Source organism: Sceloporus undulatus, chromosome 6 (genome assembly GCF_019175285.1).
Source record: "Sceloporus undulatus isolate JIND9_A2432 ecotype Alabama chromosome 6, SceUnd_v1.1, whole genome shotgun sequence".
NCBI classification, from domain to species: Eukaryota; Metazoa; Chordata; class Lepidosauria; order Squamata; family Phrynosomatidae; genus Sceloporus; species Sceloporus undulatus.
In genome coordinates this window covers 165484944-165510207 of record NC_056527.1, presented here as the reverse complement: position 1 = coordinate 165510207, position 25264 = coordinate 165484944, and the positions used below count along the sequence as shown (strand labels likewise).

The 25264-nt window shown below is 41.9% G+C and overlaps 1 protein-coding gene across 1 annotated transcript in view; it reads right to left on the bottom strand.

Moving 5' to 3' along the window:
- Positions 1-25264, bottom strand: part of IGF1R (insulin like growth factor 1 receptor) — a 146120-nt gene that overhangs the window by 118044 nt on the left and 2812 nt on the right. The window contains exon 2 of the mRNA XM_042472262.1: positions 8889-9434. Coding sequence (XP_042328196.1) covers positions 8889-9434 — 546 coding nt within the window. The remainder of the gene's footprint in view (positions 1-8888; positions 9435-25264) is intronic.

Sequence of the window (25264 nt, the reverse complement as noted above, 5' to 3'; positions counted from 1 at the left end):
GAAGTCCAAAACACCTGTAGGACTAAAGTTTGGGAATCACTGCTCCAAGGCTATCAAACCCTTTCCCAGAGGTGGCCATCCAGCCTCCACTTAAAATTATCTAAGTTGCCTCCACCTTCTCAGACCATCTGTTTTGTTCTGGAGACAGCAGATAACAAGTAAGGAAATTATTATAGCATTTAGTTATAATCCCCTTTCTTGTAATTTGAACCTTCTGGTTCTGGTTGTACCATCTGGACCAAAAGAAAACTAATCCACTCCACTCTATTATATGAAAGCCCTTTAAAAATTTGAAGATAGCCAACTTAGCTGTCTCTTTTCCTGATCTAACACACCCAACTCCATCAGATTTTCATTACAGAATTTTTCTGCAGACCCTGACTTGGAAATACTAGAAACTGGGCCAGCGTGGGGAAGAGCAGCAGTGTGTTTGTCTTAAAAACAAACTGTGAGGGCAATACAGTGGGCCCTTGTGATCCTCTGGGGTTTGGTTCCAGGACACATACACCCCTCCATGGATAACAAAATGCATGGATGCGCAAGTGCCATTAAATATAATGGCACAGCAAAATGGTGTCTCTTATATAAAATAGAAAATCAAGGTTTGCTATTTGGAATTTATACTTTTTTGGAATATTTTCAAGCCGTGGATACTTGAATCCGTGGATAAAAAATCAGTGGATACGGAGGGCTGGTCATACTTACCTCTTGGCCACAATATTTTGAAAGCATAAAATGGATTATAAATGACTCACTAACCCTAGAATTTACAGTATAACACATTATATTAGATCTAGAAATATAATGTCTTCCATTGATGAATACAGCCATTTAAACAGCCAGCTAAAGAAGTGTTGCTGCTGCTGCTGTTGTTGTGTGACCTCGAGTCGCCTCTGACATATGGCGACCCTAAGGCAAACCCTATCATGGGGTTTTCTTGGCAAGGTTTGTGCAGAGGAAGTTTGCCATTGCCGTCCCCTGAGGCCGAGAGCTTGTGACTTGCCTGAGGTCACGTTTTATGGCCAAGCAGGAAATCGAACACTGGTTGTAGGGTCATAATCCAGCACTCAGACCACTATGCCACGCTGGTTCTAGCTAAGACATAGGGATATGTTTTAGGTTTTATAGGTTTACAAACAGAAAAAAAAAATAAACAGGAGGGGGAAAAAGAAGAAAAAACAAACACATCAACATTGAACAAAATAAATACACTGAAAGAAAAAGCAGCTGTGGTTTCGCAGACCTCACGCTCGCCACACAGAAGCAAGAGGTTTTGTATGAAAAGGCCTCGACACCACATCACTTGAACATTGCACTTGGCTATCTCCCAAACCCACTTCAACCTCCCTTGAAGAGAGGATCTATATAGTCTGCCCCATTTCGGGTGCTTTTGGATCCACCTTCCAATCCTAAAAGTGTGGAGCAACCCAGCCAAAACGAAGCATCCCTTCCTCCTCAACATTTATCACTTTTGGGATGCGGAGATTTGCAGCACCGTGAACGATTGGTAGCAATAGTTTAGAAATTAGAAGCTCTAAATAAAATCTCTCTCTCATTCTAGAGATGAACAGTTTCCTCCCAAATTGCCCATTTTTCCATTTCTGGAAGATTTCCATCCTTGGGGAACTTGACCCAAATTTTTAACCTGCCCCTCTCTATTTTAATCTTTTAAGGAGAGAGGAATCAATTCCTTTCTCCAGCTTGGGAACAACCACTATCTTTGGTATCGGCGCTCGCCAAATTGTATTTGACTAGCCTTCACCAGACAGGCAGAGAGACAGAGGACACGTAGAAGCCCTCTTAAACTCACTTTATAGCACCGTGGAAAGGATTATTGATAATGCACGCGAAGCATTTTCAAACAATCCCCAGCACGATCAAAAGGCCAAGTAGCATTCATCCAAGACAATTTAATCAATGACAAATGCTAACAAAGTGTCCAGGAAGGAGGAACACAGGCTCTTTCACGTTCAAATGTCGAAACCTCTTTTCCCACACTTGTTCAAAGAGGCATTCTGCTTCAAGAGAAGCTACCAAAAGAAAGAAAAAAGGAGGAGGAGGAGGAGGAGGAAGCTTTTGCAACCGGCTCGACAAAACCAAGGCGCCTTTTGCCAGGAAAGCCAACTGCCAGGTTGGGCAACAATACACGTTGTCCCCAATTATGGGCTGAGGAGCTGATTCAATCAAAAGTACTGCTTTGCTAGTATCTCTCGATACTCTATGCATTCTTAGTTTACAGGATTGTAGCTTTAATGCAGTGTTTTTCAAAAACCAAACCTTTTGTACTTGCCAAAGAGAAGCATGTGAAGCATCATTAGGAAGAATGATGTAAGTGAAGAAGTATATACTCATGTATAAGTCTAGAAATTTAGGTTAAAAATTGACCCATCCATGCATCAGAGTAAGTACCATACTTTAAATCATACAACCATGTGAAGGGCAAGAGTTTAATCTGCCCTGTAAGCACTGACCCCCTTCTACTCTCTCATCTATCCAACCTTCACTATGAGTGCAAATAGTAATGCCTGCAGGAATTTTGTAAGCTCTTTGGCATTGTCTTCCTTTGCTTCGTCCTTTACATCCTTCATTACATGGCGCTAAGTTTTACCCAAACTTATCCACAGGTCATAATTTTGGCCCCAAAACCTGCCCTTGACCTATACATGAGGTTGACTTATAGTCGAGCATATGTGGTAGTTCATCTTCTGCCATTATCCTCATGAGGTGCAACCTACTACAGGATTCCTCTTTAGTGTATACTATATAACCTGTTGAGAACTGGTTGTTATGCCATGTTTGGAGTGTTGGATTAGGACACTGGGAGACCAAGGTTAAAATCTCTGCTGGGCCATGGAAACCCATTGGGTGATTTGGGGCAAGTCACACACTCATGGCCTCGGAGGAAGGCAAGGGCAAAGCCCCTCTGAGCAAATTCTTCCAAGGGGTTAGGGTCTCCATAACTCAGAGATGAGCTAAAGACGTACAACCAAACAACCTGGGAGAGTGCGACTTGCCAGTGGATTTCCACGGCTGAGAGGGGATTCAAATCCTGGTCTCCAGAATCTCTATCCAATGCTCAAACCATTACACCACACTGGCATGATATACATAAATTTAAAGGTCTTATGCTACCAGCAAAAGGAAAGGATGTGATAAGGAATGCCACAACCTGAGAGATGCCACAGTGAAAGTTTTCTCCCTTACCCTCATCAGACATGACTTTGATGGTGGTGGGGCCAAGAGAAAGTTCTCCTCCAAAGATATTAAAATGGAGGCAGATTCATACAGGGAGATAGGGTCCTTCAGACAGTGTGGACCCAAGCCTTATTTTATATACCAACATCTTATACCAACTTTTTGCATACTAATTTTTAACATCCATTAAAAACTGTCTCTCTGACACTAGGGTGGGCAACTGCGCAAGGGCTGGGGGACATTTTTATGCCACCCCAATACACCTTGGCCCATACTGGTAGGTCAAGTGCAATCAGGTTTACTTTTCGTCCAACCTTCAGCCAAATTTTCAGAAGGTTTTTGGTTGCTATTTTAAGAGTAGACTTCAAAGATATAGCCACGTTCGTCTGCAGAATAAGAGATGTCAAGAGATCTTATCGCATTTTTGAGACCAACTGAAACGAAGAAGTTGGCAGCATGAGCTTTTGTATACTAAAGTCTACGAAGGCTCATGTAAGTTTCAAAGATGCTATTTTAAGAGCACTTGGGGATGTTGGGATATTCCGAGGGAAAAAGTACCACGATTTGAAGCAACTTTGCGCCATTTGTTTGGGAATGAAAAACTGTGCGCAAACAAATTGGTTTCTTATGTTTATACATATTTTAGGTTCCAGGGGTCAAGCTGGTGGGTTTCAGGGGGAGCAAAATAGGACCCCCAAGGGCTGCACTTTCCGCATCCTTGTTATATACCCTCCCTAAGGGCTTTCTCCAGCATTCCTGAGAACAGAAGGCACAAGGGGCCAATTTGCGAGCAATGGCTCCCCTCCCTTTTCCAGTCATGCCTGCATACTTTACATAGATTCAATATTTTCTAAAGGACAAAGAACATGGTCTGACGGCTGAAGGAGGAAAACAAGAGACTTTGCCACGGGGGTTGAGGGGGGGAGAGGGGTTGCGGCTCGCTCAGCCATCCTGCAAAGCTGACAGTGCAAGACTTTCTGCTGACGTACATCGCTGACTTCAAAACAAGGCCCTCTCAATTCTGCTACGCACCAGCAAATGCTGGGGGTCATCTAATTTCTTCACCTGATTTGTTTGCTGGAGCCATTGACTCCCAAAGCAGCAGGAAACGTACTTCCATCTAAAGGGGAAAAATTCATAGAAAATATCATGCCACTGTAAAGAGCTTTGCCTCGAAAGTTAATTTCTGAAAAACACACACATGCACAAGTGAAACACTGGACAGGAATTGTGCATTCTTGCTAGGGTTCCCAAATGCTCTCTGTACCACAAAATAACTGCATATTCTTGGGCAAGTCACTTAGCTTCCCATTGGGAATATATGATGGTGGTATTAATACACATCCTGGCTCAGCAACTACAGTTGTCCCTCCCGATTCGCGGCCTTGCCGTTTGTGTCCCTTGGTCTTTCCTGGACAGCAAGCTGGGAGGGACACAGCGTCACAGGTGCAAGCTTGCCCCCATTGTAATCAATGGGGCTCCAACACTGGCAATTTTCCCAATTCGCGAGGGGGCCTGGAATTGGTCCCCAGCAAATCGGAAGGGACATCTGTAGTTTTATTTGATAGGTAGCATATCATGGAGCCTAATAACCAGATCCTAAGGCACCAGATCCTGTCTGATCTTGAAAGCTAAGCAAGATCAGGCCTGGCTAGTTCTTGAATGGGTAACCACTGATGTCAGGGGTTGTAGGCAAATCCTTGAATCCGACTGTGGGGGAAAGTGGGATATAAACCCCTGAAATAAAACAAATAAAAAACTGTAGGATAAGTGGCAAATCAAATTTGGGTTGCTAATTGCATACAGAAGAATCCACTGATCTTTGCTATTCACCAAGAAGACCTTATGAACTTTGTTGTTGTTGTGTGCCTTCAAATCATTTCCAACTTATGGTGAGTCCAAGATGAATCTACAATAGGGTTCTTTTGGCAACATTTTCTCCAGTGGAGGTTTGCCATTGCCATCTTCTGAGGCTGAAAGATTGTAACTTGCTCAGGGCCACCCAATGGGTTACCCTGGCCAAGCACGGATTCGAATCCTAGTCTGTGGAGTCATAGTCCAACACTCAAACCACTAAACCATATTATGAACGAGTGAAGTGCAAAGAACCCTGAAAGTTTTGTTGGGTTTTTAACAAACATAGTACTGGCCATTTGTACGAGGTGAACAGCCTCCAGCACTACACAAGTTCCTTTTTTCCCTTTGTAAAGACGATCCCATTCACATTTTAAATCACCGCTAGCAGCGTGATAGCTCAACAGGAGAATATTCTCAACAGGAGAATATTCCCCGGTGACAACTTCCCTACTATTTTTGCAAAGAGTGGAAAGAAAAGGGGGGGAGCAAAGGAACAACTACTCCGTCGTCCCAGCAGCTGCTGGCAACAATCCAAACACTTCACTTTTCCGGAAATCCGGAATTGCAACATAATTCTCCATTTCTACTGCCAAAAGGAGATGTAAGCGGAACACAGTTGGCATCTCCCCTGCAGCCCAAGAAGAAAGCGAAGAGTAAATATTGCAGGATCAACCCAGCAAATGCCTGTGGGAACTACCGTGAATACAAGTACTCAAAGCCAGCAGGAGGTGGAGGGAGTGGGGAAGAAGAAGAGACAGGCGATGGCGGCAGGAACGTACAATCATTGTCGTTTTTTAATAACAAAACTAAAATGGGCTTTCTTTTCCCCCATCCCCATCCTACAGAGCCGCTCGAAGCTATTACCTATACCATCCATTTCTGTTGCTGTTTCCATAAGAGAACAAAGCAAAAGAAAATTCCTCCACCCCTTTTGTGTGTGTGTGTGTGTGTGTGTGTGTGTGCATGTTGTTTGCAATAACCAGCTTTTGCTCAGCGACAAAATTAAACAGACCAGCTTGCTCAAAAAGAACTAAGTGTTCCCAAAACAGAGGCGTTCAATACACCCACACAGCATCCTTTCCTGGACGGCTGCAACAAAGACCAAAGGATTCATATACAGGTGGGGGCTATCAATGCATAATCTGCCTCCCGCGACAGCCAACCAGTTAAAAGGAGAATTAAGAAAGCCTACAAATCCTATGAATTTAAGAACAGCCATGCTGGATCTGTGCAAATGCCTACCTACCTGTAGTCCAACATGCCATTCTAGGTACGTATGGGAAGGCCGTCACAAGACGTGCCCGTCAAGCGTACAAGTTAACTTGCTTATTTATTTTAAGTATAGTTTTACTGTTTCTTTGAAAATAAAACCCCTAAGATACATATATACATATAAAACAAAAAGACACCCAACAAACACCAACCTCGTAATAGAATATTCACAACCGTCAAACTAAATACGTTGCTTATCAATATTAGTTCTAGTGTACCAGCTTATCCACGGATTCAAGCATCCACGGCTTGAACGTATTTTTAAAAGGTATAAATTCCAAACAGCAAACCTTGATTTTGTCATTTTATATAAGGGACACCATTTCACCATGCCACTGCATTTAATGGGACTTGAGCATCCACAGATTTTGGTATCCTGGAACCAAACCCCAGTGAATAACAAGGGCCCACTGTATATTTTTATTGTTCCTTTGGCATTGGTGATAGATTGTGGGGTGTTGTAATTCATCCAGAGAGAAAGAGAGACACAGAGGGAAATTGATACCTGGGGATATACAATATCTGGACAAGAAGCTATTACAGTTTTTGGGCAGCCAGTACCTTACCCACCATACACCATATTTCAAGAGGGGAAGGATTATCACAATGTATTTCTCCTCTCCATCATTGGGACCTCATGCCACATCCTTGCAGAAACCATGAACTTGGCTCTGAGAAATATTCCAGGGGGTTCCACTGGGCAGAGATGCTTAAGTGGACTGTAAGGAAATCCAAGTTAATTACCAAACCAAACACTAAGCATTTGTTTTCTGTCCTCCCTCCCTTTCTGCTGCGCTCCTGTTGTGTTCCTTGTTTCTCTTCTGCTTAAACAACCAAGCCGAGTAAACAGGAAGCTCCCTTTCAAACAATTGAACATTTATACTTCCCTTGTTTTTCCCTTCCGAGAAAGGGCAGTGGATCCCCTTCAAGCACACCATGACTAAGAGCCAAGTTTTCCTTCTGCCAGTCCAGATTCATTACCATTAGTCCTTGTAATAGAATGACTCTTAAAGATATATCTCTTTTTGCAGAGGGAGACTTGCAATGATGGTGATGATATTCAGTTGGCCCTCCATATTTGCAGCTTTGACTTTTGCGGATTTGATTATTTGAAGTTTTGATGAATACGTTCTCTCTAGGAATCTCTAGGTCCTCCAGGGCAACTCCGTCAAAAGTTGGCCGTAGACTTGTGCTGGAGATCCTAGAGGTTCCTACAGAAAACACTTCTCTAGGCATCTGTTGATCCTCAAGCAAGATTCAACTTCTGCCAAAAGGTCCAAAAGTTCAGGTTGGTCTAATAGAACTTCTAGGTGTATCCCTATCCCCCCCAACCCCTGGAGCAGATCTTTTACAAAGCTGATTATTTTTTACCAACTCAAGACCCAGCCATCATAAACTTCCTTAAATTAGAAAAGAAACAATTCATAGCAACTCATGATTCCTAGGAAAATCCATCCCTACACTACTTACTCTGGGGATTGCAAGTGAAATCAGAGGGAAACAGGGGAGTCCATGGTAGTGGCAACAGATAATATCAGTGTCCTCTGATCATCGATATGTTCTGGGGCTCAACCTGTGAGCTCTGGCTCCACTACATCACTGTCAGTACCAAAAACATATAGATGTCTCCTACCCACCACAATTGGTAATGTGGTTAGTTGTATATCACATCACATATACCACAAAAACAGTTGGGGAAAATGTCAGTGATCACACTCAAGAAAGACACCACTACTTTCACTACATGCAAGATATCCCCAATTTTCCAACATCCATATTCAGCATCCCAGTTCAACATCCACTAAAACTCCTTATTCACACATTCTAAACATGTTCTTAAAGATCATTGATTCATTCAAGGAAGATACCGCTACCTTCCAAAGACACTCCTAGTTTTGCAATATTCCCATATTCAGTTCAATACCTACAAAAATACTTCCTTCACACTTGCTCACCACATGCTTCATTTACTCATTCAGTACATAGAACTGGTAATGCTCCTCTCGAGTTGCATCATTTCAGGAAGGGTTCTACCTGGGTGATCTCCATCCATTCACAACACACTACTCTTTCTGTAAGCATCCTAACATAGCATTTCCAATCTAAGTAGGAAAGTTGGTAAAAGTCCAAGTTGGTACCAATCAATGGTCCAAGGGTACATGATATAGTTTAGTTATACTCACAAATGAAAGGCAAAATACAAACTCAATAAACATACATATAAATTAGACTTACACTTCCGGCATTGCCTGGATTTTGTTTCAGAAAGACGGTAAACAGATATAGAATCCACTGTAATAAGTCATAAATGTGGGTTTCTTTTTAAATATCCAAGAGCCTACCTCAACCCAGTGCCTTTCAGATATCCTGGACTACAACCCTCATCATCCCCAGGCAGCATGGCCATGGAAGTTGTAGTTCACCTCATCTGGTAAGCACTGTGTTGGCAAAAGCTGGTGTGCAAGTTCTGAATCAACATTACAGAACAGAGAAAAGAAATGTGTGGTCCTGCTAGCTTAAAGCAAGATGCATTAGAAAGAGACAGTTTAACCAATGGTTCTTACTTTTCTGGCAGTGGTTGGAAGTCCAGCAGCGGTAGCTGTATTCGTTGTTAATGGCTGTCTTCTCACAGAGTGGCTTCTCCTCCGCCGTTCCTGGGCATAAGTCTCCACACTCTTTCGGCGGTTTATTCCCCACGATGTAGTTGTTAGAGACAGCATCCAAGATCAAAGACCAGTCAACGGTAGAGAGGTAACACAGATCCGAATTCTTCTCAATGCGGATGGCCCCCCGAGTGATGTTCCTCAAATTGTGTAGACCAATCTCTTTGAGGTTGGTCATCTCAAAGATGACCAAGGCGTAATTGTAGAAAAGGTTCCTGCCCCGGATCACCGTGAGGTTGGGGAAGAGGTCACTCAGGGTCTCCAGGCCGGCCACACGAAACAGCAGCAAGTAGTCCGTGATCATTGTGAGTTCAGGGTAGCGGTAGTTGCTGAAGTCCTCTCCTTGGGGGATCAACAAAATTCGGAGATACCCTTCAACCACAGTACAGTTCTCCAGCTCCCTGAGCTGATCGATGCTGTTGCGGAGATCAAGGTTTGGCCCACAGACTGGAGTTATCCGAAATGCAGAGAGGGATGGAAGGGGAGGGGAAAAGTGAAAGAGAGGCAGAAGAACAGCATTAATAAATGTTATTATTTGCTTTTAAAATAACATCAACAAGACTGTAAGCACAACACTATTCTCCTTCCAAGGCAGCAACGTTGGAATATATATTGCTATATGTTCCAATATGAAGCATTAGAAATGCTTCCATCTCATCAACAACCAATCTCAAGTAGAGCTTTAAAAGTTACTTTTCATCATATATATCAATGAATATATAGTTCATTGCCGTTATTTGTTGTTGTTGTGTGTGTGTGTTCAAATAATTCACTAATGTTATTTGTTACAAGGGTAGTAACATATTGCTCATGGCACCACATGTTACTTTTTCATGACTTTTCATTAACAGTTTTAAAAGGAATATTTGGGATTGCTAAAAGAATCACATAAAAATTGAAAATTTCCTCAAAGACAGTAACTTTTAAAAGTATTATAACCCTAATGCAGTGGCTTTGTTCCCATTCACTGCATTACTTCTGAAATGCAACTTTGATTCACCCTCACATCACCTTTTTTGTTCTTTCTCCTGTATCATTTTTAACACCTTTTCCTGATGAAGAAGCCAGTGAAGCTCTGAAAGCTTGCAACATGTATAATGTGCACTTTGGTTGGCCTAATAATGGTCTCACTGTTTTGTGGATTTTGGATGATACTGTACTTTGCTATATGGCCAACAAGGATACTCCAATTATGCTACCAAGGAACTAGTTAGAGCTAAGTATGTGACTCCAGATGCCCAAACTGCCATCTTCCTACATTAAAAGGGACTGGAAGAGCCTAAGGCAGGGGTGGGAATTGTGTATTACGTCTGACTAAAAAATTTATGTACAGCGCTGTGCAAACTTACAGCGCTTTATAAATAAAGGTTAATAATAATAATAATAATAATAATAATACTCCAGATGTTGTTGAACTGCAACTCCCAACATCCATCCCCCACTGGCTAAGCTAGTTAGGGTCGCTGGGAGGTGCAGTTCAACATGATTTATCAACAAATCATGCTTTAACATTTCATTTTTGACCTCCTTCCCTTGATTCGCCCTTTCTTCCCATCTTGTTTTTTGTTTCAGAACATTTATTCTGCTGTATCTAAGGACCGCAGAACACATCCACTCTTATTTTTGTTCATTTTACCCTGAAAATTGCTGTATTAAAGAGAGACAAACTAATCCCAGTTCAAAGAGTACTACAGTTTCTTCTTGGCTGCTTTTTGTTTTCTTTGGACTGTATTTTATGCAAACACAAAGAGAGAAGGGTGTGCGCGCGTGTGCATGCGCATGTGTACTGTGATGCAACTTCCAATGTTCAAAAAAACCCGACACAATGCTCATCATTCACCCTTTCACGCAAAAAAGCAGCTTCCTTCTCACAGCTACGTAATGCGGAGAATTTATATAACTATGCTTAATGTCTCAAATATCACACGCTTTCATGTTCATTTACATCAGCCATTGCAACAGCAGAGCACCTAGTAGTAAAAAGAAAGATATCCTCAAGCTCTCCAAAGACTGCTTCCTAGCTCTGCCAGACACATGTTCTGTATCCAGGTCAACTCAGAGGTCCCTACAGGGAAGCATTTTTGTCATGCCAAGGTGGTGTCATAGAGACCGCAAGGTAAGGACAGCACAAGGATATGGACATCTTGAATAATCTTTGTTTAGAGGGACTCAGAATCCTACAAAACCCAACCATCACACAGCCTTCAAGTTTGCAATCAAATTCCATGAACAGCTGCCTCTGCTAGGTCCAACTGAAAACCCTGAAAGTATACCCACAAACTTCCTCTGCTCCCAAATTCAAACGTCAAAGCATATTCTTGCTAGGTTTTTCCAACTTAAATAACATTTCCATCTTAAGACTCACCAAAGCTGAGCGTAAACATATTTAAGATGTAATTTATGCTTTTAAAAAATCATGGGAAAGCCATCTGCAGCCAAATGAAAAGGGTAGAGATGCTAAAAATGTGCAAGATGTTATGTATGGCCCATATGTTGACTTCCCTATGCATCTGAGAAGGAGGAAAGTTCTAAAGCAAAGGTGGGGGATTGTAACCCCATGATTCACATGCGGCGCTTGATGTCCTATTTGTGGCCTGGTAAGCCTTACATTAGTCCCCCTCAACCCTTTCAAAAACTGCAATCTGCTTCTTTAAAAAGAAATTACACATATTTTCAGGCAATTTTGCCTGAAAACCATGCTGAAACACCTGAAACCATGCCCAAAACCCCATTTCTACAGCTACGCATTAGCCAGTGACAGCAACTAGAAGCAATGCAACATCACTTCCACTCCATATAGACAAGTGAGTATGCTTCATGATGGGGGGCATAGTTGGAAGGATGAAAATTGCTCCCTCCATGATCTATGGCCAAACACAGAAAGCTAACTCTTTTTATGCATTTCAGTAGTAATGCATTTGGTAATTTCCACCTTCTACACAGGAAAACATGAATTCCCTGCATAAATGAAGATGGATTTCATGGGCTGTGGCCAAATGAAGGAACTCACATATGTTTATCAAGACACACAACAACATAAATTTAGGGATCATTCATCCTATACTATCCTTCATCAGTTTGGAGGATACACTGGGCACACACACCTTGAACTGAATTAGTATGCCACTCTCCTAAACTAGAACCCATGCCACCCAAACCATGCTGTCATCAGAGTTTTATTCCAATAACTTTCCATACAATGAAAAACTGCTTTATGAAACCCACCCATACTAACTGTAGTATGAGAGCCATCATGGTGTGAGCAACTCTTGTGTAGTGGTTTGAATGTTGAAGTAGACCAAGGTTCTAATCCCTACTCAGCCATAGAAAACCACTGGGTGACTTGGGGCAGCTCACACTCACATCTCAGAGGAAGGCAATGGCAAGCCCCCTCTAAACAAATCCAGCCATGAAAACCCCATGGCAGTGTCGCCTTAGGGTCACCATAAGTTGGAAATTTAAGGCACACAACAACAACAACAGCTATATTATACATATACAGACTACTTACACTGCCATGGAATAGGAATTCAGCCCTACCTGGAGAAACTGAATTCTGAATCTTTCCTATGCAAAGCGTATTGTACTACCAAGTTACAATTTTCCCCCTGATGACCAAGACTGAAGAATTAAAAGGCTCAAGAGAATAGGTGACAAGGGGGGAAATGTGGTCCACAACTCATTTAATAATCACAGAGATGCTGAGTTGTTTCCATACCAGTGCAATTCCCTTTTAACAATACACAAGACACAACTGTAGAAGCACATCGCTCAGTTCGTGCCCACGAAAAGCAAACCAATTCTGTTTAGCCTTCTATGGTAATGTTTCAGTAGAAGAAACTGAAGTCCTATTAACCACAAACCTTCACTAGGCAGGCGAGTTAATAGAGAAAAGGTCACAAAACATTAACAAGGGTTGTGTCTATAGATGGGGTGCAGGTCGAGGGCAGCTAAATGGTTTTTCTTTCCTAGGACAAGTTCTGGAAACACTAGGCAGAATCACCAGTTTATGCATTCACAAGATGGATCCAAGTAAAACTTAAACCAAAGTTATTGGCCAGCCTTACCAGTTTGGTACGTACAGAGATCTTGTATCAGCTTTGAGACTAACTGTAAGAAAGGAATTGGCAGCATGAGCTTTTGTAGACGTAAGTTTACTTCCTCAGATGCTCATGCTGCAACTTCTTTCTTACAGTTAGTCTCAAAGCTGATATAAGATCTCTCTACGTAATGATTCCACAGACTAACATGGCTATATCTTTGAATCTTATCCATTTGGGTTAGTAAAAGAACTCGCTAAGTTTATCAAGACATACCACTACATAAATTTAGGGCCCATTCATCCTATACTATCTTTCATCAACTTGGATGTCAAGATTTCTAGTTCATTCTGGCCACTTGTGAATGGCTGGCATGTTCATGGATGCTACCTGTTGTTCTTCCCATTCTTGGTGAGTGCCACCACATGGAAAAGTTACTTTTTTGGATTGCAGCTCCCATGCTGCACAGTTCTGTGAACCGTACTCCAAAATAGAACTTTTCCCAAGTTCTAGACAGAATGAGAAACACATCAGAAACTGCTTCCAGTCCATCCCACAGAGCCAGTGTTTGGTAATCTCTTGTGTAAAAGTGTAGGAGCAACTCTACAGAGGAAGACTGGTGCAACGTGGAAGAAAAAAAAACCTTCAAAACTCCCCCGACAAAAACCCAAACAACTAACTAAACTTCCAAGATCTGTTCCTTGCATATCATCCTCAAGACACAGCAACAGGAAGTACAGCTTTCTCACTCCTGAAAGGCTGCTTTTCAGTACAAAGGAAAAGAGAAGCAACCGGTAGTAAAAATCCCCCTCCTTTCCTGTAAATCTTGGAAGTAGAAGGGGAAGGGCACGGAAAAGGAGAAGCACCCATGAATAAATCAGCTTCTTCATCCAGTTAAGTTGTAGGGTCAGGAATTTCAGAAATCCTAAGCATTTTGCAACCCCAACCCCCTTAACAAAAGGAATCTGAGCAAACTGCAGAGTGAATTCCTGACTTAACTCTTACAATGCAAGGATTTTTTTCATTCCCCCTTCCAACAGGATACACTCCCGTGACCTTAGAAAGGAGAAACACACACAAATACCCAGGGTCCGTCCATCAAAGAACAGCTTGTGTATTTTTACAAGAGTTACCAAAACAGGAACTTCAATCGACAAAGATTACGCCACGGCAGAGACTTTTCCACCGTTACGTACGAAGTGAAAATATTCCATTCCTTGCTGGAATCCCATTGTTGTCAGGAGGAGAGAAAGGGAGAGAGGAATGGCCAAACAGAAAAGACCTCATCAAATATGTGGCACCTTATAAAGAACTACTTCTTTGTACAAAGGAGGAAAAAACTCACTCTGTGTACGCACAGAATTCTTCCATACTCAAAATATCATGCGTATACCAAGCCCTAGCAAGCTACGTCAATGCTGCATACACAGAAAATAAGAGAGTTGGGGTTACTTTTGAATTTCCAAACAATTATTATTATTATTATTATTATTATTATTATTATTATACTTATACCACTGACATCTAGCAACTAACAACTGACATTAAACAAATAACAAACATAACAAACGCATTAAAACAAGTTACAACTTCTCTTGGTAACTCCTTAAACAAAACCTTACACCGATGCATAAATTTTCCCTTGATATGGATATGGAGGGCTAACTGAATGTGCAAACTTTACACAACTGGTTTATGGAGAATTAATGGAAAAGTACATGAAAATAAATGCACGTCCGACGCAGACGTCTCCGACAAAGCTTTACTCCAGCCACACTTCCCATTAACTATAGTACTTGAGTTTTCCAATAATAGCAAATTCTTCTGTTCAGGACCATTCCACACATTAAAACAGCGGTGACAAGTGTATTTAACATATCACATTCACAATACTGCTGTGTCTGAACTTCAAAAGCGATGACATTGGCTTGGCTACGATCCATCTGCCTCTACAAGGTGGAAGCATACCGGAGGTTTCATCTTAACCGATGCAATATACTTGTGACTACCCATCTGTTTTTCCCCCATGGTGAAGATCCAAGTGACAAACATAGGTTCCAGGCTCCCCAACTCCAATTTATCCACGCAACCATCCTTTTAGATGAGGCTGCGATTGTGTGCCTAGGCCAAGGTCATCCAAGATATTTCACCACCAAGCAAGGACGAGTCCAGGGATATTCCTTCTCTAACCATTGCACCAGACCATTTTATCATACAGTTCAGGGGAAGCAACCTTCACAGTCAGTTCACATGCCATGGAGACCAGGGTTGGGGAACCTGTAGCCCATCCAGGTGTTGCTGAACTCCAACCCCCATCTATCCATGTTAGCCTGTTCAATGGTGATGGAAATATACTTGTCCCTCCATATCTGCTAGGGTTAGGGGCACAAGACCCCCGTGAATATGGGGAAAACGCAAATAACAAAAACACCATGTTTTTACCTGAGAGGACACCTCTGTACAATTCTTAGATCCTCCAGTGCAACTCTGTGGTCAACATCCGACAGACACTGACCATAGGACTGCATTGGAGGAGCTACAAATGCCTAGTAGAGTATTCTCCCTAGGAATCTCTAGGGCTTTCAGTACAACTTTTAGTTAAAGTCGACCACAGAGTTGCACTGGAGAACCTAGATATTCCTAGAGAGAACATATTAATCAAATCTGTGAATAATCAAATCCGCAAATATCAAAGCCACAAATATGGAGGGATGAGTGTATGTGAACTGACTGTGAAGGCTGCTCCACATGAACTAGATCACAGCCTACTCTTCATGAATATAAGTTGAACTGATCCTCTTAAACTGAACCAATTCATGCAGATTTACCGTATATACTCAACTATAAGTCAACCTCATGTATAAATCGAGGGCCAAAATTATGGATTTTGATGTGACCCATAAATAATGCGAGGGTAAAACTTAGGGGCATTTGAATTAATGGGGATGGTACACTTTCTTCCTTTATCTCTTCCTTGGGTGCTTTCAAATTGTTTTCAATGTAGTTGCTGCTTTAATACTATCACGTTCAATTGCATTTTAATATTACTTAACAACACTTTCCATTGTCTGGGGGTTTTGTTCAGTTATGTTGGAAGCTGCTTCAGGTCTCTGTCTATTGGGAGACAGGCAGGATATAAATAGATATAACAACAACAACCTCTGAAGACCTTGGGTAACCGCTTGACTTTTGCAACTAGGACATGCAGCAATATCCCTGAATGCCAAGAATCTTCCTTACTCTGAGCCACGTTGGAAACCAAACTAGTTATGAATGATGTTAATTGCTGGGGGCAAGAGGAGTGAAGCTACATGTGAACTGCAGCGTAGAGGAAAGGTCTTAGTCCTTCTCACACATCACAATCCCAATGAGCCCCCCTCCAGGGGTGAACTATCTACCTAAACACAAGAAAAGCTTCTACTAGCATCAACTCAGGATCAAATAACAGCTTTGGAGACAATATGAAGAGGCTGCCATCTAAAACTGTAAAATAACTAGACACATTTAACAGCAGCTGGTGGTTAAACATCATATCTACCTTTGTCCAGACCCAATAGGTTGCATCTCAACTGCGGATAGGAGACAGGACTAGGTGCCTCACCCATGTAAACCCACTGGGTGACTTTGGGCAAGTCACACTCACTTAGGACTCTATCACATGAGAGACTAACTGTGCGGTAATCGTAGCCCAAAAGTTGCTCAAAGGCTCCAGAAGCTCAGAGATGGAATCGTCCATCGTGTTTCTGAAACGTAATTGAGACATTCCGCTGTTCTTCCGTCGACCAATCATTTGCAAAGAAGCCATTTTTGTAATAACAGGATCTTCCATTATTACAAAAATGGCTTCTCTGAGAACGATTGGTCGGCGGAAGAACTACAAGAGTGCTTTGGTAACGTTTCAGAAGCGCAACGGGCAATCCCATCTCTTCGCTTCTGGAGCATTTGGGCAATGTTTGGGCTACGATTACCGCACGGTAAGCTCCTCGTATGATAAGGGCCTTAGTCTCAGAGTATCACAATGGCAATCCCACCCCTCTGGCAGAAAATCCTTGCCAAGAAAACCCTGTGATAGGATTGATAGGGTCACCTTGAGTTGGAAATGACTTCAAGGCACACAACAACGACTATTGGCCTTGCTATAACGGAGCTGGATCATTACTAAGAGGAAACCCATTCTGCATGGAGAAAGTCTTCCTATCCTCTTATGTTCAAATCCTGCCAAGACCCCCATGACACACAGCCTCCATAGTGGGGCTGGAAAAAAGACTTTTTGAATCAGCTCTCCAAGATTTCTGGCAACTGGAGTAGAGGTCAGTGGACAGCCCCAACTATCATTGCCATAAAAGAGTTGTCTTAACATCTAGGAAGCTTAAAAAACAAGATTGCCACTGCTTTGTGTTTTGTTTTAATAGCAGGATTGTTCAAACAGCCAAGATAGGAAGAAGTCCAGAAGGTCAGTGCCGTGTTTACTGACAGGCATCAGCAATTCCATCAAAACACATGAGACTCTCTCCGCAACTCTCACCAACGCCAGACTGGCTGGGTTTTGCCGCATCCATGCTTCCCTTGAACTACTTTCCAAAGGGAAGGTTCTGCCCCTTCTTTCAAACAAGAGCAAATTTCAAAACATAAACAGAGGTAAAGTCACAGTCAGTTTGGGACACAATCTCAATTCACACTTCTAAGCAAACAGGGCTATCGCTTTCCGTTTGCTGTGGCATCAATAATAAGTTTGCACATGATAACGTTCTCCCTAACCGCTTGCACATAATTTGTTTTAATGTTATTCACTGGCATCCCATAGGAAACAAAATCACTAAATTCAACTCCATTCTTCCTCCTACCCATCCCGCCCTGCATAAAATTATGCATGTGACTTAAAACTACTACTGCTAGTATTAACTCCTTAATTCCTAGGAAAAACACCACCACCTTAATCCTAAAAATATGTACTTGAAAAATAAAGCTTGGACTGACAATGGCATGTTTTGGACTTCAGTGTAGCATTTTCTTTTTTTTTCTTATTGGATGTGAAGACACAAAAAAGGAAAGAAATCCATAGTACACTTGTGTTAAAATTAATTTCCAAGATGGCTTACAAAGTAACTACCAGCTGCTAGACTACAGCAACAAGGTTTTCCTAAAAGGCTTCTTGCTCCCATATTAAACCAGATTTTTCAATAATCTAAAATGCTATATTCCAAGTCTATCAAGCTAACTATGTTAACTTGCCCCCAGACTCTTTGTTGTTAACACTAGGTTTACTAACATTTATGTGGCTGTTGTTGTTAACAGCCTTCAAGTCCACCTGGACTCATGTCCAAACATCTCCAAACCTCTACCCTGCCTTCAAATACTCAGTTCAGGTCCTGAAGGTTCAAGACCATGGTCTCCCTGATTGAGTGGTTTTCCTCTCTTTCTACTGCCTTCCACCTTCCCTGGCAGCTTTTCTAGTGAGTTGTGCCTTCTCATGATGTGGCCAAAGTACAACAGCCTCAATTGAGGGGCTGTGCAGACTGGTGGCCTGCAACCACCTTCTTCTTTGCCAAATCAGGGTCGTGGCAACCACACACTGCAGCCCCAGTCCAGCCTTTCTACGGTGCAAAAAGTAGCTGTAAAAAGCAGCTCCTTTTTGCATCCTGGAAAGGGTGCCATAGCCACCAGCGCCACAGCTTTATGACTCTCCTTTGATGCTGCATCATCTAAATGCAACGCCAGAGGAGCACTATGATGACACGCAATGTGTGGTGCAGCGTATGGTGTCACGCTGCCATGGGGGCAGAGTCGAGGTGTGCATCGGGGAGTGCGTCTTCACAGCCCCTCAGTCGTCTTGGCTTCCAGGGGAAGTTGAGGCTTAATCTGTTCTAGAATCCATGTGTTTGTCTTCTTGACCATGCATGGTATCCTCAGCACTCTTCTCCAGCACCACATCTCAAATGCGTTGATTTCCTTTCTATCCTCTTTCTTCACTGTCCAGGCCTCACATCCAGACACAGCCATGAGGAACAGAAGAAGAGCTGAATGTTTCAGAGGCACTGATGGAATGGTCCTTCCTTGCATATCCCATTTTCCTCAACTTGATTGAAATTTCCAGATTCCCTGGAAAGTATATGGAGAATACAACAGCTTGCACCATCCTATCTTTAGTGTTCAGTTGTATATCTTTGCACTTCATAATCTTGTCTAGCTCTTTCATTGCAACCCTTCCCATTCCTTGTCTTCTTCTGATTTCTCGACTCCAGTCTCCACTCTGATCAATGTCTGATCCATGCCATGGGAAATCATTGTCTTGATTTTCTCGTCATCCATGATGAATTCAGGTAGATAGTCTGTGGTCATTGTTGTTGTTTCCTTAATGTTCAACGTTAAGCCTTCCTTAGCACTTTCTTCTTTGACTTTCTTGGCTAGAAAGAACAAATTGCTGTACTCTGTGTGGTCAAGGCACCCAATGTTCCACTTTTAATAAAGAACAGTAAGATCTGTGCCACAGAGGAATGTGCTACCTTAGAAGGTAGTGTACTCTCCTCAAATGAAGGCTTTTAAACAGAGGTTAGCTGGTCACAGCTCAGCAGTCCTCTAGCAGTGGATTCCTGCTCTTATGATGGATTCAACTAGATAATGGATCCTAAACTACAGCATGTAACAGGTTAAGCTCATATGCATTCAGTTCTCACAAAGTTTAATTCAACTATCCCATAAGAGACAGAATGGAAGCCCCAAACCCCTATAAGGAATGCATTTCCTAAAGAAGACGGTGCCAAATGGTACTTACTGCCAACCATTTCAAATAAACATTCATGCTATGGATTGGGGAATCAGAAAGCCTCTGGGTTTCTCTCAGCTTTTATTATCACGCTTTATTGCATGCAAAATGTATTTAGATACTTAAAGAACACCTCTGAGCTTTTGAGGTTTTGGTAGGACCCCCCCAAAGTATGCTTGTTGGTGGGACACCATTTAGGCAAGTGGGAGTGTTTGCTGTTTTTAGTACAGTCAACCCTCCACATGTGTGACTTTTGCAGTTTTGATTAATATGTTCTCTCTAAAAGCATCTGAGGAAGTAGACTGCAGTGTACTTTCTTTAAGTTAGTCTCAAAGGTCCTACAAGATCTCTCTACATACACATATTCTCTCTAGGAATCTCTAAGTCCTCCAACACAATTCTTCTGGAAATGGGTCATAAAATTGTGCTGGAAAACCTAGAAATTCCTAAAGAAAACAGTTTTGTGGGTATTTGTAGGTCTTCCGGCGTGATTCCATGGTCTACTTTTGGAAGATGTTGACCATACAGTTGCGCTGGAGGGTCTAGAGATTCCTAGAGAGGTGGTCTTGCAGGTTAAAAGAAGTAGTGTTTTCTTATTTGCGGGTTTTCTACTTTCACAGGGGCCCTGTTCTCCTAATCCTAGCAAAAGTGGAGAACCCACTGTACTAGTTATGCTGCAATCCTAAACGCACTTCTTGGTGTGTGTCTTCAAGTCGTTCCTGACTTATGGAGAACCTAAAGGTAAACTTTTGTACAGGGTTTTCATGTCACAGAGACTTTGCCTTTGGTTTCCTCTGAGGCTAAGAGAGTGTGACTTGCCCAAGGATAACCGGTCAATGCCTGGTCTCCAGTGTCATAGTCCGACCCACAAATTGCAACACTAAGTTGGCTCACATGGGCTCCCTCTAAACACACTTGCTAAAGAGCAAGTGAAAAAATTCACACACGTGTTCTAAAGTTTTTTAAATTCAAAATGAATGTGAAAGGACACATTTCACATTGCTTCTCTGCTGCTGGCTAAGATAACAAAATGCTTGCATGTTTTTAGCACACTGCAACCTTTTTTTTCCTCTAAGAAATATCACCTCAAAAACCATAACCACAAAAACGTTTTGAGCAATCTGCAATAATACTACTCCTTCTTCTAAGGAAGTGTATAAATACGATGGAACAGGGAAGGGCACTCAAGCTTTGAATATGTCTCAGATCATGATGATGAAATCCATTCTTTAAAGGAACAGTTAAATAAAGTAAAAGCAAGACTGCACTTTCTGTTCTTCGCTCAGCCAAAAAGCACTTGTTGTAATATGGCCTGAGTCAAATCTACAGTAGTTTTGCCAAACTTCTCTCAGGATCCATCCAAACTGCTATAAATTGTGTAGTGTGACTACACAATCTTAAATAAACCTAACCAGAATTGCCTTCTCACATAAGCATGGTACCAGTTTACTAATACTGCATTTTCTCATTTCTCATGTTCATATCGCTGCTAGAACCTCAGAGTTCAACTTTACTCCTTCCCCTTTGATGCTTTCTTTCTATTGGAATGAAGATTTGAACCTTTTGCCCAACTCACAATGTTTTTTTTCCTCCTGCAATGTGATTTACTACCACTACCCTCAACATGCCATTCCATAACAAGTACCGTCAACACACTGTACGCTAAAGAAAACCACAATCATTGTTGTATCTCATGAATTATGCAACCCTTTGTTCGGATACCAAACAAGAGGCGGGGTGTGTGTGTGTGTGTGTGTGTGTGTGTGTGTGTGTGTGTGTGTGTGTACTCCTCATTACAGTCTCTTGCCATAATCCCTTATTGATAAGTTTGTGAAGAAATACGTGGTCCTTGGATCGCCTCGGTTCCTATCTGGCACACAGTTTGATTCCCTTCGTACCGAAACCGTTTTGCACGCCAGGCCCTAAATCACGCAGGGAAATTACCCAATCTGCTCGCTCATAACCATATTTGCTTTATCAGCAAGCACATTAAGAGATATTGATGTGGATACTATACACAGAGACACACAAGTAATTATAGCTATAAGGGTTCTTTTTCTTTACTAAGTGTCCTGAGATAGAGATCTCACCAAAACTGAGCTGAAACAGGCTGTTAAACAGCACGGTTTCAGGACAAACACAACCCACAATGGGGATAGATACCTTCCTCTCCTAAGATCCGCTCACCTTGGTTCACACAAATCAACACAATCTGGGCAAAAGGCTGCTTTCATTTCAAATCCATCAGCAATGTCAACACCGGGAAAAGGATTAGAAAGGGCATTAAACCTCCTCCAGAGCAACAAGCTAAAAAAACAGGTAGGAATTAAATGTAGGACCCTTTTTAAAAAATGTAAGAACTCATTAATAAAGGAGCTAGCTGCTTTTTTAAAAATGCATGGCATTTGTGTGTGTTGCATGCCTTCAAGTTGCTTGTCGACCTCAAGAATTTCATAGGGCTTTCTTAGGCAAGGAATACTCAAGAGGTGGTTTTGCAGGTTCCCTCCTCTGCAATATAGCCTAAAGCACCTGGTATTCATTGGTGGTGTCCCATCCACATAGTAACCACAGCTGACCCTGTTTAGACCCAGATCAGAGAGGAACCTGATACCTTCAGGGTATTGAGGCCATGTCATTTGCACCCATGTTTTCAAAACACCCAAACAAAACAGACCCTCTTCTTTAACGCCAGATCCTTCTCTTTCTTTCCACGCATGTAACCTATTTACTATTTTACCTACCATATATATAGCAGTTTCACATAGATATCAATTGAAGGTTCAAAACAAACACACATATACACACACAGCCTTCCCACATTAGTATGGGTTCCAAACGCTGGCGTATTCCTATTTAGGAATGCATGGCTTTTTATGACCGAAAATGGAAGAACCTGTTAAAGCTATGACACATTCTATGCGTTGTTGTTTTTTAAAAGCAAAAAAGTCACATGAAAATTAAAGACTAGATGTTCCTTTCACTACTACGTGGGGAGTGGCAAGAAGCAGCTGAGAAGGGGGAAAACATTGATTTAAGAGACCATTTCCCTTGAACATGAGGAGCGACAACAAAAAGACAAAGAGGGCGTGTATGTTTTTAAACTGAACTACGGGGCCTTTTTGTCTCCGAGAAAGGATAAGCAATGTTTTATTCGGTTTGCTATCTCAAACACACCACTTAATGTTTGCTTTTTTAGTGCACTAGCCAAAGGGAACCGCTCTTATAGGACTCCGAAACTCATTTAAAAAGAAAATCCACCTTTAAAAATAAAAATCAAATCCGATTGTTAATAAAACAACTATGGGATTGGGCACAACTAAGGCACAAAACGTCTATCGCCAAAATTGTAAAACTGCACCAGCGTAAAGCTGTTCTTTGTAAACATTGGGGCTGCCACCTTAATGGGAATAAGTCTTAAGGAACTCAAGGAGGCTTACGTCTGAGTAGATGTGTACAGGATTAAGTTAAACATACACACACACACACTCCTTTACCTGCCCTGTTTCTCATTCGTCCCCAGGGCTTACAACATACAGAATTTTCTCCAAATCCCTCTGTTTTACACATGCACAGAAAAACAAGGCTCCTAAAGCCTGAATTGATCGTGGAGGAAGAGAGGATCAAACAAGGCAATTTCAACCATCTATAAACCAGCAATATTTTTGCCTAATGAACATAAAAACCCAAATGAAAAAGGTCAACCTGTTTCTAGTCCTCTCTCGCCTTCGCAAAAACTGGTTCAAGGCGCCATCCTAGAGACCAAAACAAAACCCCAAACCAAACACCTTTCCATATGATTTTTCAAACACTAAAAAAGATACTCTTTGACATGAACTGGTTTGGAACAAAGGAGGTGCTTTCCCTTTACGCAAGGACATTCGATCACCAAATTGCAAAAGGCAACATGATCTGCGTTTTCTTCCCCAGTTGTAGATTTGCACACTGTAGAGTCCAAAGTTACAGTAAAAACAAAAGAAAGGCAATTATCCTCTCTATTGCACATATACGCAGCGCCCAGGTACTGCAGACAGAAGTAGGCAAGGCACATGAGTTAAAATGGTTGCAATTGAGGGGAAGCCCACTCAACAGTCCCCCATCTCCTCTGAAGAAAACAGAATGAATGAAGAGGGATGGGTGAATGGAAACAAGAAGCAGCTCCCTCCTTGGCTATTCAGACAAGAGAAGCCACACACTACCAACAAGAGTTGAATTAATTGCAAAGTTGTGCAAATTTATGGGCGCCCATTTTCAAGCCAGGAGTTCCTCCGTACACAAAACAATTTCTCATTTAAATTGGACATTGGAAATTCTCCCCAAGGAAATAAGGCAAAGCAATCTGGATGTTGCACTAAGGCTCTGGAGATCAGAGTTCGAATCCCAGCCCAACCATGGAAACCCACTTGGGCAAACCATACTCTCTCAGCCTCAAAGGAAGGCCAAACCGTGCCAAGATTTACAAAATCTTGCCAAAGATTTGCCTTAGGAGCAATGTAAGTCATAAATGATTTCGAACTCGCCCCCAAGGCAATATATTCATGGGGAGCTGTGTTGGCAGGGTGGCCAGACATCCTCCTTTTCCAGGGCATGTCCTCCATTTTTCAGCTGTCTGTCCAGGAGGAATTTCAAAATGTACTCCATTTTGAGCATGACTAAGAAGCATGAATTTACATTTATATTCGTATTTCTAGCTTTTATTTTGTGATACCCCACATTTTTCTGGAATGTCTTATATTTTGTGATGCCTTGTGCTCCTTTGCGGTTATGACATCTGGTCACCCTGGCAGCGCTGGCCATATAACAAAGTATAACAACATCCCAAATCCACAAAACAGTACCATTATTTGGCCAACCCAAATGCATCCTGCATTCTGTGGATTTGGGATGTTATTGTGCATTTGGGTTGGCCAAACAAAAGTAATCACTGTTTTGTAGATTTGGGATGTTATTCTGCATTTTGGACAGTCATATAAAGGTATCACTGCTTTGTAGATTTGGGATGTTATTATGCACATACAGTTATCACTGTTTTGTGAATTTGGAATGTTGTTGTGCATATAGGTTGGCCAAACAAAGGTATCCCTGTTCTGTGGGTCTGGGATGTTACTGTGCATTTGGGTTGGCTGCATAAAGATATCACTGTTTTGTGGGTCTGGGATGTTATTGTGTATTTGGATTGGCCAAACAAAGATACAGTACAGTATATCCATGTTCTGGGAATCTGGGATGTTATCATGCATTTGGGTATTACTGTTCTGGGGTTTGTGATGTTATTCTGCATTTGGATTGGCCAAATAAAGGTGTATCCCTCCCTGTTCTGGGGATTGGGATGTTATTGTGCATATGGGTATCTAATAGATTTGGGATGTTGTTATACATTTGGGTTGGCCAAATACAGTATATCCTCGTTCTGTGGATCTGGACAGTGCATTTGGGTATCGGATGGATACGGGATGTTATTGTGCATTTGGGTATCA